Source organism: Syzygium oleosum, unplaced genomic scaffold, assembly GCF_021117445.2.
Source record: "Syzygium oleosum isolate NSW1041296 unplaced genomic scaffold, Sole_v2.1 Sole_v2.53, whole genome shotgun sequence".
Lineage (NCBI taxonomy): Eukaryota > Viridiplantae > Streptophyta > Magnoliopsida > Myrtales > Myrtaceae > Syzygium > Syzygium oleosum.
This window is the reverse complement of record NW_026607537.1, coordinates 654,087-670,408: the sequence shown is the minus strand read 5'-3', so window position 1 is coordinate 670,408 and position 16,322 is coordinate 654,087. Positions and strand designations below refer to the sequence as shown.

The following is a 16,322-nucleotide window of genomic DNA, read 5'->3' as shown; positions in this document are numbered from 1 at the left end:
CCTGCAAATTGTGGCCGAATATGAGTACAGATCAGAGTAATGGTGAAAAGTAGGTATATCAGTATATGACAGTCGCTCTCACTCTTTGGTCACGATTGATATCTACCTAATTGAATTCGGTTCCTAATCATACATGTTGTGAATGAGGTGTGAATGAGGTGTGTAGATTGGGGCTGGTATCTGCTTTTCTGTACGATGGGATAATTTGACATATCCAAAATATTACTGAAACCACTTTTTTTGCCGGTTACTTGCACATTTCTCATCCTCAAATTGCTCGGACTGACAAATGCATACCAGTCCTCATGTATTTCGGGTCAATATAGCCTAATGTTCCCATGACACAGGTGAAGAGAGAGTTATCTCCCTTGGGAACAATGTTTGCAAGTCCAAAACCAGAAAGCTTGGCATTGCAGTCCTAAAACAGATGTCGCCACAACTTTTGCCATATACGGCATCTAATAGGATATTGGAAGTTGTAAATTCACGACATATCACTGGCCGTTCTACTTCCTCATGAAGAAAAGCAAGACACTCTGCAGCATCCAGCGCTGGTGAAAGGCTCTGGGATTTTGTCACTAGCTGTTGGAGATGAAACTAAGTTAATCTCTATATCACAAGTGGTTGTAGATGTAACCCCGGAGGAGCAGGCTGCTCTTTGCTTGTATCATTTGTAAAGCCACGTACAAGGCCAAAACCACCTTCACCAAGAAGAATTGCAGCGCTAAAGATTCTTGCAGGCAACTTAAGATCATTGAATAAGGATTTCCACAGCCGAGGAGCCACTTTGGGTTCCCCCTTTGAGTTTATAAGTTGAAGGGTTAACAGCTGCATTACCAATGGTCGTAGATGATACCACAGGAGGAGCAGGCCGCTCTCTGCTTGTATCCTTTGGAACACCTTGTGCTGTTTAAATACAAAATCAGCATATTAGACAAAACGAATAATCACCAATTTGGGTCACTTGGATGAACAACAAGCACCAAGCCACTTCATCTAAACAGGAATTCAAAGATGAATTAGCAAATCTGCCAGTTGGCCCTCGCACGTGTTACATTTCCAGTTCAAGAAAATATCCACGCCCGAATAGAGGAGGGTATGTAGCAACCCAGGTGGATATATATGGTTTACAACAGATAACTATGACAACATACTTCTACTTGCAAGATAAGCAGCAATGACCACCTGATCTCTTGATATTGACTAAAATAATTCTATGCAATTATGACAACCTCATTCTACCGGATACAATCAAATCCTCAGTGAGCTTCACCAATTTCAGCTCCAGTCATGACATAACCCCACTCAATGCTTAATTAAACACTTAAGATTTCTCCACAAGCAACTCAGAATGCTAAAATTTCCCTTCTACCAATATACAACTTTCTCAATCTCTGAGGTGCTGAACGCTCACTTCTTGTGGTATCGGTATCATACCCTCAACCGTTTTCTCTATATCAGTCACAAACTTATTTCTTCCTATGAGATACACCACTGTCATCACCCCTTACTAGATGATCTACAACACAATAATACTAGAGGATCCATTTTGCATGTTAGTCTCCCTCGCCCTTGTAGCTTAAGCCTTTGCTTGGACTTTGCAACATAAACTTAAAGTTCATTCCTTCACCAGACCAAAAACAAAAAGTATGTTCCTTTCCTCTTTCGCATATAGTACCTCCAACAAACACAAGCAGAATTTTACAAAGATGTTCACATCATCAGGTAAAAAGTAAAGTATTTCTTCAAAATCTGAAGCAGGAATTCCAATAACCTAACCAAAATTGACATCGATAACAACTCCCTAAGCACTCTAATGAAGAGATTCTCCCACCAAAAAACAGTAACAAAGCCAGGTATTGTTAAGGCACTCTTCAAGCTTGAAGCATGTTTACAGTGGCATAAATAAACTAGTAATCCAAATCAGTGCACACTAATGCTGTGCCACCATTTTATTGTGTACACCGAAATACATATGCATCAGAAGAAGTCAGTTCTGAAGATAACAGTGGAACTGTCACTGCCTCATTCGTAAACATTTCATCAGTAAAAGATTAGATATTCAATTTGAAAGAAGATTAGTGTTCATTCAGATAAGTGTTGACTTTCCAATTTTTCTCTTCATTAAAGCTGGGCCTGCAGCTTTTAACTTGTTCAATCAAATGTATCAAGTAAAATTGAAAGAAAAAGACGTGCATCATTTCAAATGAACAATGCTCTCAAGCTGATTATAGCCCTTGCCTTAAGTCCCTGTCAGATGATTGCAACTGATCTCATCAGTTAATGGACTCTTGAGATTGGGACAATCGATAATGCTCAATTGTTCCAAGTTTGGTGCAATGCATAAGCCATTGGAAATGCTAATGAGTTCAGGCAATGCAGATAAGGATATCCTTTTCAACTTGGGGAGGAGGTATGTACTCTCGTAAATAGAAGCATCTTCACACCTCACTAAACTTAAGACCAGGGGGCAATCTTTGACTTTGAGCTCTTCTAAGTTATCAAGGTTTTCCGGTAGGCCAGGTGTGAATACAGTAGTCAACCGTGGACATGTGAGTAAGGCCAAGCATTTAAGACGAGACAAGCATCCTTGATGCAGTGGCCTCTCATAAATGCCCCTCAAACTCTTCATACCATATACATAGAGATACTCGAGTGATCCAAGAAACCTCTTATCATCCTCCCATGTTTTCCAATACAATTTCACTGCTATCGGCTTCATCGTACTTGTCAGTTCCATCCACAATAACCTAAATCTCATTGCACTTTCCCATTATGCAGCATTTCAGTTGCTCCATGTTCTCAATCCCAATATCAGAAAACTTAGTGACATCCCTATGGCGGTCTAAGAAAAATGCAGCAGTAAGCCGGACCATCTTCTGGATATCTATGGGTACTCCCACACCATTTACATATTTCATGGATCTATCCCAGTTTTCTAACTCAAACTCAAGATCCTCTGGGAGATGACACATTATGCATTTAGCATGTTTGCCAACAACAAATTTGAAATGCAACAACGATCTAGACACCTTTGATGTGCCAAACCATTTCCTTAGATGTTCCACTTGTCGAAAGTACAGTTTAGGTGTATCCAGCCTCATCAAGCCACAAACATCGTCAACAATAGCTTCCGCAACACTTTCCCACCTCTCATCCTCTGGATGTACATCAATACTTAGCTCTTCTAATTGTGATAGGGCAGAAATAGTGCCTTGACGAATCAATGCATTCGCTTTTGCAGATTCTGTGCCACAATATATGCGTGGGCAAAAAGATACTTCTAAGAAAGTGAGTTTTGTTAGCTTCACAACCTCCTTTGGCAGATCCATGATCGTAGTCCCTTCACGATCAAATATCTCAAGCTGCTGAAGTTCTCCAATTTTTGGATGTAACACACTCAATACCTCACAATCAAGGACTTGATCCGAGTTCGGGATAAATTCAGGTTTTCGAGAGCCGGCATGTCATCAAAGAAAGACGGACTAACCGTTCTGAGCTTGCAATTTCTATTTAGAAACGGTACTGAGAGTGCAGGACACCCGGGATTCTCGGGTAACTCACTCAACTGATGTTCCATCAAGCAAATCTCTGTGAAACTCTGCCATTGCATGACCCCCGGAGGATCCATCAGTCCTAAACCCGCGCACATAATTACTGTTCTGCTGTCTTCAGGTGGACTGGATTCGATGTCATTACAACAAATCTCAAGTTTCTCTACCTGGTGCGGTGGCTCGAACTGATAGGATTCATCAAAGGTACCTGAGGAGTAAAGATCCATTAATTCCCCCCAGTGATTAATAATTCTACTAGGGAAACAAACTGTTAAAACATATGTTTCAAATAACGCATGAAGATCCCAGCCAAGAACCGAAAATAGCACACAAAGATGTAGGTCCAACACCTATACCTTCTTCTGTTGAAGGAAAATTACACTTTGCATCCTGTAATGGATGGTATAATCATAATTTGCATCCTGAGACCAACCCCACTACCTTCTCCGGGTGGAATTTTTACATAGTATAGCCACAAAAATACACTTAATCTACATTTATTAGCACTTGAAAACTTCCGGAGAAGAGAGAGTGATATGTGAGTTGAGTAGGATGTTTTCATCTTTTAGATTGTGCATTTTTGTCTAAACAATTTTCTGCACAACATTGAAGCGCACTTTTATGTATCTCCTTCACAGGTATGAAATAGAAAACCACCAAAAGAGGGAAATAAGTTTCTTATCATAGAATGAATTTTAATACTGTAAATTGAACCAGGAATAAAAGTTATAGGATAGGAAAAATCATTTCAACATAAATGTAAACCCATCTGTTTCACAATATATGCTAAGTGAAGTTAATTAGGCTATACACAATAGTACCTAATATTATTTTCATTCAATTTGAAAATGTACGGGTACACAATAAATTTTTTTATTATTTCTTCCTCAGGGTGCGATTAGCTGTACGCGAGGGCACGAGTACTTCCCCATGACCCACCAAATACCTGTTAGCACAGACAAACAGATTAAGCTTAGATATGCTAGTAATTAATGCAGCTAGCATCCTATAATTTCCGAAGTATGAAAGAGTTTAGACACATGAACCAAAAGATCCAGACGGTAATTAAGTAAATCAAAATGTTGTCAACTATCAAACTTAAAAAAGAAGAGCATGGCAAAGCAATGATAATCAATTTTCTGCAGCCAGCCACAAATCCAGAAGGTAATGATAAAGAATCAAATGATTAGCTTCATGGTTTTTTACAGGAGTCTATGAAACCAGCACCAACCAAAACCATGAACAACAACATGAACCAGTGGGATTTCAGGCAGAGAAGACGGTATGGGCACTTAATAATAAAAGCATCTAGCGAGCGTCGGGTGAAGGCATTCAGCAAGGATCGAGCGAGGTCGGGCCAATCTGGGCGAAGGCGTCCGATGAGCGTCGGATGAGGGCGTCGGACGAAGGCGGCGTCGGATGAAGGCGCGGGGGAAGATCTGGGGCAAATATTTGGGAGATCAATTTGGTGAAGGCTCGATTAACCAAGGTGACTCACGGACGAACATCTTCGCTTGACGAGAATGGCAAGACGATATCAAATCTACGAAAAATTTGCAGAATTTTGGACGAGATCGTTCTAGGGTTCATCGGAATCCGATTTGGGGAAGAAATCCACGATTTTAGTTTCTGAGAACTCCAGCGCCGACGCCGTTTGGAACTTCCTCAAGGTTTTTCTTTTTTCTTTTTTTTTTTCAAATCTAAAGACAAACGACGTAGTTTTGGCTCTCCGGCGCTGACATAAAAAAAAAGGTTTATGATTAAATTGGCACAATTATAATAGATTTAAAATTGATTTGATAATTTTCCCTAAAAATTTCCACTGAAGCCCCGTGTCAAATGGATCGTTTTGGAAATTTTTTTTTTTGTCAGTTCTACTCCTACTCCTACTCTACCTCTCATATCACTTTCAGACTTTTGCCCAGCCTCTTGCAAAGCGTGGGAGTCGAAACCCGAAACTCGAAACCCACACATAAAACTACACGTTTCCACCCCTAGCCCCCCTGAGAAGATGGGAAATCGAACTCTACACCTCTTCCTTTTCAAGTGAGAGGGGTGGCCACTGGGCAACCCCCAAGTGGTTTACCGTTCTAGAATTTGATAGGGATGTTATAACCTTCATAATTTTTATATCATCCTCCTCCGTGCTGCTTAAAAAAGCTCGTCGATGGTGCGGGAACTGGTGCAGACAGCAAGCGAGCGAGTTGAATTGTAATAGCGAGTAGAGAGAGAGAGAAGAGAGAGAGAGAATGGCAAAACTGTAATAGCGAGCAGAGAAAGTCAGGCCATGCTATGCTCTTTATAACACCTCCATAAATTTGTTGCTATTTCCATGTTTATGACTCATGGATGACTTGTAAACATGGAAATGGCAATAAATTCACAGCAGAGCTTCGGTTCGTACTCGCAAGCAGATCAAGAATGGCAAAACTCTCGGCCATTGTTAACTCAATTCATGAACATTAAATTCTTGAGACCCGTACCTGTACCAAACCCTCTCTTTCTTACCGTATTGTGGGGTTGCACTCGAACTCTGAATGTGTTTGTACTCGGTACTCCTCTCAAAATATGTTCACTCTTTCCTTCTCTGTATCTTTTAGGGTTTATTTTCCCTCTCGCTTCCTGGTTTTTCAGATAATAATTAACCTGACATCATGGCTACATGTAAGTCTGTATGTATGTATCTTCTTCATGAACAAGCTTACTTTTTGTTCTTCTGATAAATCTTTTCTTTAAGGTTTTGCTAATCTTTCCTTACCTTTTCTTTCTTCTTACAGCACGGGGTACACGAACTTTCTTTCTTTGGCCTGTCATTTGTCCTCCTTTGGTTGATGTGTAAATGGGGGTGTTCCACAGGTTTTGTTTGAAGAAAGCTCAGGCGTGAGCAAGGCGATATTGACAAGGCCCAAGAAACTGAACTGCATCACTTATGAAATGGTACTCAATTAGAAGGAAAGGAGCGCACAAAAAATCTGAATAGCGAATTTGTTTCGTAATGCAACGTATGTTCGAGTACAATTGGTGCAAACAATGCGAATTAATGCATCAAATTTGTTAATTCTCCAGTTTTTAAAATGTGAAAGAGGAACGAAAATAGCCATGAAACAATACTCTTGCAATGCATTCATTTCTGAAGAATTAAATACTTGTCACTCCACATCTACAGCTAATTGGATTGGAAACCATCCCAACATCAGCAGATTATTAACTATAAAAACTCGAAAAACCTAACAAATGCCTCATTTCTTGGCGGCATCCAGAGCCTCCCTGATCTTGAGCAACACGAACGCGTCCACGCAAGTGTACTGGACTTGCGCACTAGTAAGCCATAACTTGTTCCATTGGCTCAAGGTAATCCGTTTCAGCTTCTCTATTTCCCACCCTAATATCTCCTGCGCGAGGCCCTTCAGCTCGATCACACCCTTACGCGCCTAGTCATGCAGGTCCTTCACATTGGTCACATTGAGGCCGTGGTGGTTGACTAGCTTCTGGACGTTATCGTGGATTCCAACCCCGACAAAGACGTAGGAGCAGTTGCCGAGGAAGTCGATGAGGGACTGGGGGATGCCAAGCTCATGTTGAAATAGGAAAATCAGACAACGCATGCCCACTGCAATCTGCAGGAGTGCAACTGGGTTGTCTTGGTCATGCAAGTTGGGAAACCATCCGATGTCCAGACCGATGATGTGGAGCCCCGAGTTGCGGGACGAGCTAACGTCGTGGAGCTCAGAGCTGCAGGACGTGAGCCAGTCGGTTGCGATGGAATGAGAGTGGGTGACCATGGTCTGAATGATGTAGTCGTGGAAGGTTAACTCTAAGGATTATATGTACAATTGGACATCATATGCCAAATAAAGCATGTCAAGGACGCTTGAAAACCTTGTATATTCATCAATGGGAAACGTCCATCTGTGTGTGTATTTGTGGGTGTGTGGACCCGAAAGATATACTTTTTCTAAGGTCAGTGATCAAGTAGTAAATGCCATAAGTTCAACCATCACTCAAGAGCTCCCCCACAAAAGGAGGATGGATAGATGTGAAAAGCTTTTTTTGCTGTATACGTTAATATCATGCATGGGATCTCCTCATGAGAGAGAGGGAGAGAGAGAGAGATGGTATGGGGGACCAATATGGATCATAGCACTGTAACTTTTTTGATGTTGTTGCATATTCCCGTGAGACCAAAAAGAGTGACTTCTTTTCGTTAACTGCCTTTCGTCCACTAAATAGTTGGAGCTCAGCTCGCAGCAACAGTGATGAGGATGGAAAAGAAAGGGAGGAGGAATTGTCTTAATCTCGTCATCGATTCATCATCAAGAGCATCATCAAAGCACCATCAGAACGACAATGCTTGAGAGAGAGAGAGAGAGGGTTATCATTTTTGCATGTGCATGTGAGTATAATGAGTGCCAATGTCAGTCCATGCATGTGAATTTGTGGGGATTGTAAACAAGTGGGGTATTCGTTTTAGGGTGCGTTTGGCAACCATTCTGTGCCCGGGATCTGATTCTGCTCACAAATGATTCTTTTTTATTCTGTACCCGGGAATCGATTCTAAGCATTTGAAGACGTTTGGTAATAGCCCAAAATTTCCATTTCTGGAATGGAAAAAGAACAAAAATACGTTTAGTAAGGCACAAAATTTCTTTTTATTAATAATATTTTAATAATACTTTTTAAATATTTTAATGTTTCTTTTTTCTTTTCTGTTTTTTCTTCTCCTCCTTCTTGGCCATGGCATGGTCGCCGACGAGCGCAAGGCCTGGACCCTCGCAGCCTGGGCGAGGGTCGCCCTCGCCCAGGCCACCAATGGCGAGGGCGGCCTCGCCGGCCTTTTCCAGCCCTTGCCCGAGCCGGCGAGGGCCGCCCTCGAGGCCTGCAGCCTGGGCGAGGGCCGCCCTCGCCAGATCTAGCGAGGGCTGGATTTTTGCTACCACTCTCACCAGATTCGGCGAGGCCGGCCCTTGCCCAGGCCACGAGCCTCAAGGGCGGTCCTTGCCAACTCGAGCGAGGGTTGGAAAAGGCTGGCGAGGGCGACCCTCGCCCAGGCCGCAAGGGTCCAGCCCTCGCCTGTGTTGCCAGTCGCCGATGGCCGGCCAGGCAAGACGAAGATGAAGAAGGAAAAAAAAAATTCGTTTTCCAAATCTAATTCTTGTTCTTAGAATCAAGAAGCTACTTTTTTTTTGCTTTTTAATTCTGTTTCAAAACTAATTCTGGGAATAATTTTTTGCAAATTTATGCCCGGGAATAAAAAGTTTACCAAACGGATTTATATTCCAAAACTAATTCTGAAAACAAAAGAACAGAAATTTTCACTATTTGGCAACTTGTCAAACGGGCCCTTAGTGTCGCTTTTGCTTTTGTTTAAAGTGTTGAAAGCGAGGGAAGAGTGCATGGCGACTCTCTTGTTGCTTGTTGCTGCTGCTGTAAATTTGTCAGGGTTTCGTCTTTGATTTTTGGGTTGGAGTGCATGTGTATACTTTGCTTCCGATTTTCATTTTTACTTCCTTTTGCCCCATGTGAAAAGCCCGTCAACCCAACTTAGTGAAACATAAGCAAAAGAACACTATAAGTGCCATAAGTTGTGTACATCGCTCACTTTGGTGCCAATTTTTTTTTTGGATCACTTCAGTGCTAAATTTTTTGAAAAACGATCACTTAAGTGCCAACTCCGGTGCCGTACACAACTTTTCGCCGGAAATCCGACGTGGCATTTTTTTTTATTAATTTCCGAAGCTAACGTGGCTAGCCGGAGTTGGCACTTAAGTGATCGTTTTTCAAAAAATTTAGCACTTAAGTGATCGTTTTTCCTCCAATTTGGCACTTAAGTGAGCCGGCGAAAACTTTTGACACTAAAGTGAGCGCCGTACATAACTTGTGGCACTTATAATGTCATTTTGCCGTGAAACATGCTATCATGATATGAGCCCCTTTTATGTTTTATGCGATTTCTTTTCTTTTGTATCGATATCTTTTCACAATTCACCACAGAAAAGAGCTAGATGCAATACAAATCTTAATAAAATGTATTGAACAATGTGACGAGGTTTAATTGAATGTGGAATAAGTGACATCCGGGAGTTGGATAATCGATTTCCTTGAAACTCCAACAAAAAATTACCACATCATTAAATAATCAAATTTTAATAACGTTTCATTGTGTATATGTTGCATTGCCCAACACGGGAATTCCTAAATTTATAGGGGAAATGTAACCGAACCGGTGAAGATCACAAACTCCATTGATTGGCAAATGGGCTCTCGTTAGCCGCCCTGAGCACCTTTAAGTGTTCAAATATTTAAAATTAAGTAGGATTCACCGATAAATGATCATCATTATAATTTCAGATTTTGCGTAATTGGGTAGAAGATTAAGAGATTTACAGCTCAAGAACCGAAGGTCACGCGTCTAAATGCCATCAATTGCATGTAAACTAGGGTTGTGCAAGAAAAAACCCATGAAACCGGCACAATTGGATGTGGCGGGATAAGTTTCAAGTAGATATTAGAGAGCGCACGGTAGGTTTTAAATTTTGAAATTTCGAAATCGCCAAATACAAGATTGTTGACACCCAAATTTTGCCTATTCATTTAGAGTTTAATTGCATGAAAATTTAGGGATTGATTTTTAACCCCTAAACAAAAATATTCTCATTAAATTCCATGGCACATAGATATTAGTTGTCTTTGCATTAATATAATTTAGTGAAACATGTATTCCTTTTATTCTATTTTATTTTTATTTTATTAAAAAAATAGTCATTAGAAAAATTTAAAAAAAAAGAGAGAAGACAAAAGGGGACGCTATCTTTCCCATAGACAGGCGCCCTCCCTCTGCACACTTACACCCAAAAAGAAAAAGGTGTTCAGCCACAATTCGGAGAAAAACAGAGAAAGTAGAGAGGAGTGAAGGGAAAAAAAAAAAAACAAAGAAGGAAGGAAAAAGACAAAAATGATGAATGAAGCCTTTTCCTTTCTTCTTCCCGGACTAACACAAGGGGATTTGTTTCTCTCTCTTTCAACACTTTCACAAATAAAGAAATAAGTGAGAAAGGACAAGAAAAGGGGGCTGCATGTTTTCGTGAGAAAAAAAGAGAGAAGAAAGCAGAACACGAAAAAAAAACAAGAAAGGAAATGGAGAAAAGCTTTACGGTCCCGAGGCTTAAAAGAAAAAGGAGAAATCGCAGAGAGGAGAGCACCAGATCGAGAAAGGAAAAGCCAAAGAAAAGACGAGAGAAACACTTCTCTCCAGAGGATTGAGACGAAAGCCTTTCTTTCTCTCGCTCTCTGGTCTCCATCCACGGACACACGAAAAAGGCAACACGATAATCTGCACATGAAAAGGGGGAGTCAAGATAGAGTTTCACTGGAGAGAGAACGGGGAGGATAAAGCTTGATGAGCAAGAGAAGAGGAAGAGGACGGAGGGGGGAGTTTTTGAAAAGGAGAAGAGAGAGTTCTGAGAGAGAACTCGAGAGAGCTAAAGGGGGGGATAGGAGATGGAGGAGAAAAAGGAAGAACATGGAAGTTACCGAGAAGAAAAAACAGAGACAGGGAGGACAGTTCAAAAAGAGAGAACAGAGGTGAAACCGTGAGAGAATAGAGAGCGGGGAGAGGGACCAAGAAAGAAGAAAAAAAAAAAGGGAGAAGAGTTAACAGGGAGGAAGGTCTGTTTTGGTGGGGGGCTCCTTGAAACCAAAGAGAGGGGGGGAGCTTGAGGCACGAAAGGGAAGAAACAGATAAGAAAGAAGAGTTGGATAGGAGATGGAGAAGGAAAAGAGAGATCTTTGGGGGAGAGTCTAAAAAAAAAAAGGCACAAAAGGGAGAGAATAGAGAGTAGTCAAAGAGAAAAAAAAAAGGAGAGAGTTTCAAGAGAGAAAGGGGAGACCGAGAGAAAGTTGAAGTGAATCGGAGAGGCTCGAGCCTCCTCCGCTCGCCGGAGGACCGTCTGAACCATCGCCGAGCCCCCCCAGCCATCGTGCCTCGCTCCGGTCGACCGCGAACCAGGTGGGTACTTGCTCAGGTCCCCCGTTTTTGCTTCCCCTTCCCCTGCCTCTCGGGTGCCGGGCACACCGAGCCTATTCGGTGGTCGCCCGGCCCCGTCGACGGAGATAAACATTTTTTTGGCACCCAATGAAGTTGTTCTAAGTGTTATATGTTGAAAATCAACCGTAAACTTCGTCGAAATCGGATCTGGGATCCCATCTTTCAAACGCTCCTCACATGTTTGATGAAATGCCCGAGTGAGGACCGAAACTGAAAAAACACGAAAACAGTCCGTAGAACCGTTGATTTATGCTTTATTCGTTGGAGATTGATGTTTGGTCACTGACTTCTTGATTTCGTGTGATTTTATGGCATGTTAACTCCGGTACGAGTCGACCATGTGTACATTCCGTACCCGCCGGAAAGCTTTTCGTTGCCGGAGCGATGCCCGCGGTTGAGGCCGCCCCCCGTTAGTTTTCGATCTTTGCTGCTTGTCTGTATGTTGGGTTGTTTGGTTTTAGCGCGTTTCTTTGGGGCTGAACGTTGGACGGTCGGAAAGTGTATTTCGAGTCGCCGGCGAGGAAATGTGGTTTTTCTCCAAGTCGCCGGTGCGGTTGCCGGAACATCGACCTTCGGCGACGGCGTAAGACCAGCGTCCGCCATTGACGTTGGCGGCTCGAGTCGACGGCCGGCGGTGGGCTTCCTCGGCGATGGTTATCTTCGGTGATGTCTCGGTGAGTTCTTGGTTGAAGAAGCAAAGGAGAAAACGTTCTGGGGAAGACGTGCATGGGAAAGGCACGAAGGGGATGAAGAAGAGTAATAAAAAAATAGAAAAAAGTAAAGAAACAAAAGAAAAAGAAAAAAAGAAAAAGGGGAAAATCAAAAGAAAAAAATTAAAAAGAAATGAAAATGGGGTCCCGGATAGGGTCGGAATTTCGGGCCAGGTGTCGGGCGGATCGGGTCAGGGGATCCGGTTCGAATCCTTATTTTATTAATAAACATTAAAAAATATTTAAAAATTCAAAAAAAAATTAAGATAATTAAAATATTAAAATTTTCAAAAAACTCGAAAATGTTAAAAAATCTAAAAAAAGTCTGAAAAACATTAAAAAATTCAGAAAAAATTCCAAAAAATTAGGAAATGTCCAGAAATCAGTTTTGGGCTTAATTTCACTAGATTTTAGGTTAAAAGCTTAAAAAATTGAGAAAAACCCCTAAAAAATTTCCAAAAATCGAATAAGCCATTAGGGCTTTTGATTGTCTTTTCCTTTCTAGAAACGATGCTAGGTCGCTGATTGTTTATTTTCTTTATGATTATCCAGTTGCACACTTTTAACATATTGATTGTTATTTTCTATTTTTAGAACGGTTAGGTGAAATCTTAACTTTTTCGGTAGGCTGCCCAATACATTAGTTTGCGAGTGATCAAGTTTAGGTACCTAAAGGGCACTAGTAGATCGCTAGTGTAATCAAGTTCCCAAATTTTAGAATCTCTGATTTTCGCACGTATCGAGACGACACTCCCGCGTCTCGGTTAGGGTTTCTAGCCGATCTTTGATTATGGCTAGTGGCAACTCCAATCGAATGCTTAGTTTAGACAATTTTCGTCGCACGAGGTATGAGGCTCGAGAGCGCCTCGGTCTTTGGATTAATGAACTATTTGGTTCCTCATTCGAACGAATCAATTAACATTCATATCCATTGACAAATACCTCTTGGCCTAATCCGATCAGTTCGGGAAGGTCGCGACAAAGGTATGTTCCAACTAGACAATAAAATCGCTGCTCACCGTTGAATGGCCAGGAACCCCCTTTGAGAGTACCAACCGAAGCTCTGTGAATTTATTGCCGTTTCCATTTTCATGTTTATGACTGTCATAAACATGGAAATGGCAACAAATTTACGGAGGTGATATAAAGAGAACAGCATGGCCTCACTCGAAAAGGGGTTGCATGTTTAATTTGCTAAAATTAAGAAACTGGAGGTCTTGTCTGAGCGCATTTAGCAAAGAGCAATCAGATTCACAAGCCCTTGCTCCTACGTTGGTTTCATTGTAGTTTGTAAGAAGTTGCAGTGCACTGTATTTCACTATAAAAAGCACAACCCGAGTATTATTTATGCGCTGTGCTCTGCTCTCTCTGTCTCCTTTAGTCTCTCTTCTTCTTCTACACCATGTCTTCGCACGGGATATCGATCATCGATCACGAGATCGAAGAATACACCCACAACATATACACTGTAACCTTCCACGACTACAGCATTCAGACCATGGTCACTCACTCTCATTCCATCGCAACCGACTGGCTCACGTCCTGCAGCTCTGAGCTCACGACGTTGGCTCGTCCCGCAACTTGGGGCTCCACATCATCGGTTTGGACATCGGATGGTTTCCCAACTTGCATGACCAAGACAACCCAGTTGCACTCCTGCAGATTGCAGTGGGCACGCGTTTTCTGATTTTCCTATTTCAACATGAGCCTGGCATCACCCAGTCCCTCATCGATTTCCTCGGCAACTGCTCCTACGTCTTTGTCGGGGTTGGAATCCACGATAACGTCCAGAAGCTGGTCAATCACCACGACCTCAATGTGACCAACGTGAAGGACCTGCATGACTGGACGCGTAAGGGATATTAGGGTGCGAAATAGAGTGATCGGGCTGAAGAGCCTCGCGTAGGAGATATTATGGTGGGAAATAGAGAAGCCGAAACGGATTACCTTGAGCCAATGGAACAAGTTATGGCTTACTAGTGCGCAAGTCCAGTACGCTTGCGTGGACACGTTCGTGTCGCTCAAGATAGAGGCCCTTCAGCTCGATCACATCCTTCCGCCCAGTCATGCAGGTCCTTCACGTTGGTCACATTGAGGCCGTGGTGGTTGACCAGCTTCTGGACGTTATCATGGATTCCAACCCCGACAAAGACGTAGGAGCAGTTGCCGAGGAAGTCGATGAGGGACTGGGGGATGCCAAGCTCATGTTGAAATAGGAAAATCAGACAACGCATGCCCACTGCAATCTGCAGGAGTGCAACTGGGTTGTCTTGGTCATGCAAGTTGGGAAACCATCCAATGTCCAGACCGATGATGTGGAGCCCCGAGTTGCGGGATGAGCCAACGTCGCGGAGCTCAGAGCTACAGGACGTGAGCCAGTCGGTTGCGATGGAATGAGAGTGGGTGACCATGGTCTGAATGCTGTAGTCGTGGAAGGTTACAGTGTATATGTTGTGGGTGTATTCTTTGATCTCGTGGTCGATGATCGATATCTCGTGCGAAGACATGGTGTAGAAGAAGAAGAGAGACCAAAGGAGACAGAGAGAGCAGAGCACGGCGCATGAATAATACTCGGGTTGTGCTTTTTATAGTGGAATACAGTGCACTGTGACTTCTTACAAACTACAATGAAACCAACGTAGGAGCAAGGGCTTGTGAATCTGATTGCTCTTTGCTAAATGCGCTCAGACAAGACCTCCAGTTTCTTAATTTTAGCAAATTAAACATGCAACCCCTTTTCGAGTGAGGCCATGCTGTTCTCTTTATATCACCTCTGTAAATTTGTTGCCATTTCCATGTTTATGACAGTCATAAACATGAAAATTGAAACGGCAATAAATTCATAGAGCTTCGGTTGGTACTCTCTGTCGCGACCTACCCGAACCGATCGGATTTAGGCCAAGAGGTATTTGTCGATGGATGTGAACAACGATTGATTCATTTGAAAGACAAACCAAATGGTTCATTAATCCAAAGACTAACGCACTCCCAAGCCTCATACCTCGTGCGACGAGAATTTTCTAATTTACGCGTTTGAATGGAGTCGCCACTAGCCATGATCAAGGGTTGGCTAGACACCCTGATCGAGACGCGGGAGTGTCATCTCGATACGCGCGAAAATCAGAGATTCTAAAATTCGGGAACTTGATTACACTAGCAATTTAACTAGTGCCATTTCGATACCTAAACTTGAATGCTCGCAAACTAACGTACCGGGCAGCTTATCGAAAAAGCTACGATTCCGTCTAACCGTTCTAAAAATAGAAAACAACAATCAATATATTAAAAGTGCGCAACCAGATAATCATAAAGAAAATAAACAACCAGTGACCTAGCATCGTCTATAGAAAGAAAAAGGCAATCAAAAGCCCTAAAGTAAAGCCCTAATGGCTTATCCGAATTTTGGAAATTTTTTAGAGGATTTTTCTCATTTTTCGTTCATTTTTTTTAACCTAAAATCTAGTGAAATTAAGCCCAAAACTGATTTCTGAACATTTCCTAATTTTCTAATTTTTTTGGAATTTTTCCGAATTTTTTCTGAATTTTTTTAAAATTTTCTGAGTTTTTAAATTTTTTTATTTAATTAATTTCTTTGCGTGCCCTTCTGGACGTCTCTCCCCAGAACGCTTTCTTCTTCGCTTCTTCATCAAGAACGTCTTCATGCCGTCACTGGGATTACGCCGGGAACGCCCATCGCCGTCCGTCTGCTCGGGCCGCCAACGTCGACGACGGACGTTGGCCTTACGCCATCACCGCCGGCCAACTTTCCGGCGACCACACCAGCCCCTTAGAGAAACAGTCACAACTCCCCACCGGCGACAAACGCACTTTCTGACAATCCAACATTCGGTCCCAACAATAGACGCTAAGCCTGAACACACAAGCATACATACACAAAATCAGGCATAGAACACTGTCACGGTGGGACTTCGACCCAAGGCCTCACCGGAAAATGAATGTTGACTCCGACTCGTGTGCACGTCCATGGCCGACATCGGGGAACAACGGAATATG

The 16,322-nt window shown here is 42.4% G+C and overlaps 2 protein-coding genes and 1 pseudogene across 2 annotated transcripts; all 3 read right to left on the bottom strand.

Annotated features, from left to right (window-relative positions):
- Positions 1 to 285: 285 nt before the first annotated feature.
- On the bottom strand, positions 286 to 3,902 carry LOC115667238 (probable disease resistance protein At1g12290; annotated as a pseudogene).
- A 2,856-nt stretch (positions 3,903 to 6,758) lies between these two features.
- LOC130136894 (3'-5' exonuclease-like) lies at positions 6,759 to 7,359 on the bottom strand. The gene has a single exon (XM_056307464.1). It carries the CDS (start codon positions 7,334 to 7,336, stop codon positions 6,986 to 6,988), a length of 351 nt encoding a protein of 116 aa, XP_056163439.1. The 5' UTR covers positions 7,337 to 7,359; the 3' UTR covers positions 6,759 to 6,985.
- Positions 7,360 to 14,329: 6,970 nt separating this feature from the next.
- LOC130136869 (3'-5' exonuclease-like) lies at positions 14,330 to 14,815 on the bottom strand. Its single transcript, XM_056307419.1, has one exon. The coding sequence runs from the start codon at positions 14,813 to 14,815 to the stop codon at positions 14,330 to 14,332; it is 486 nt and encodes a 161-aa protein (XP_056163394.1).
- Between the last annotated feature and the right edge of the window lie 1,507 nt (positions 14,816 to 16,322).

What these genes read in the sequence shown, in the direction of transcription:
- LOC130136894 (XM_056307464.1), bottom strand. Translation starts at nt 7,336, where the DNA reads ATGGTCACCCACTCTCATTCCATCGCAACCGACTGGCTCACGTCCTGC.
- LOC130136869 (XM_056307419.1), bottom strand. Translation starts at nt 14,815, where the DNA reads ATGTCTTCGCACGAGATATCGATCATCGACCACGAGATCAAAGAATAC.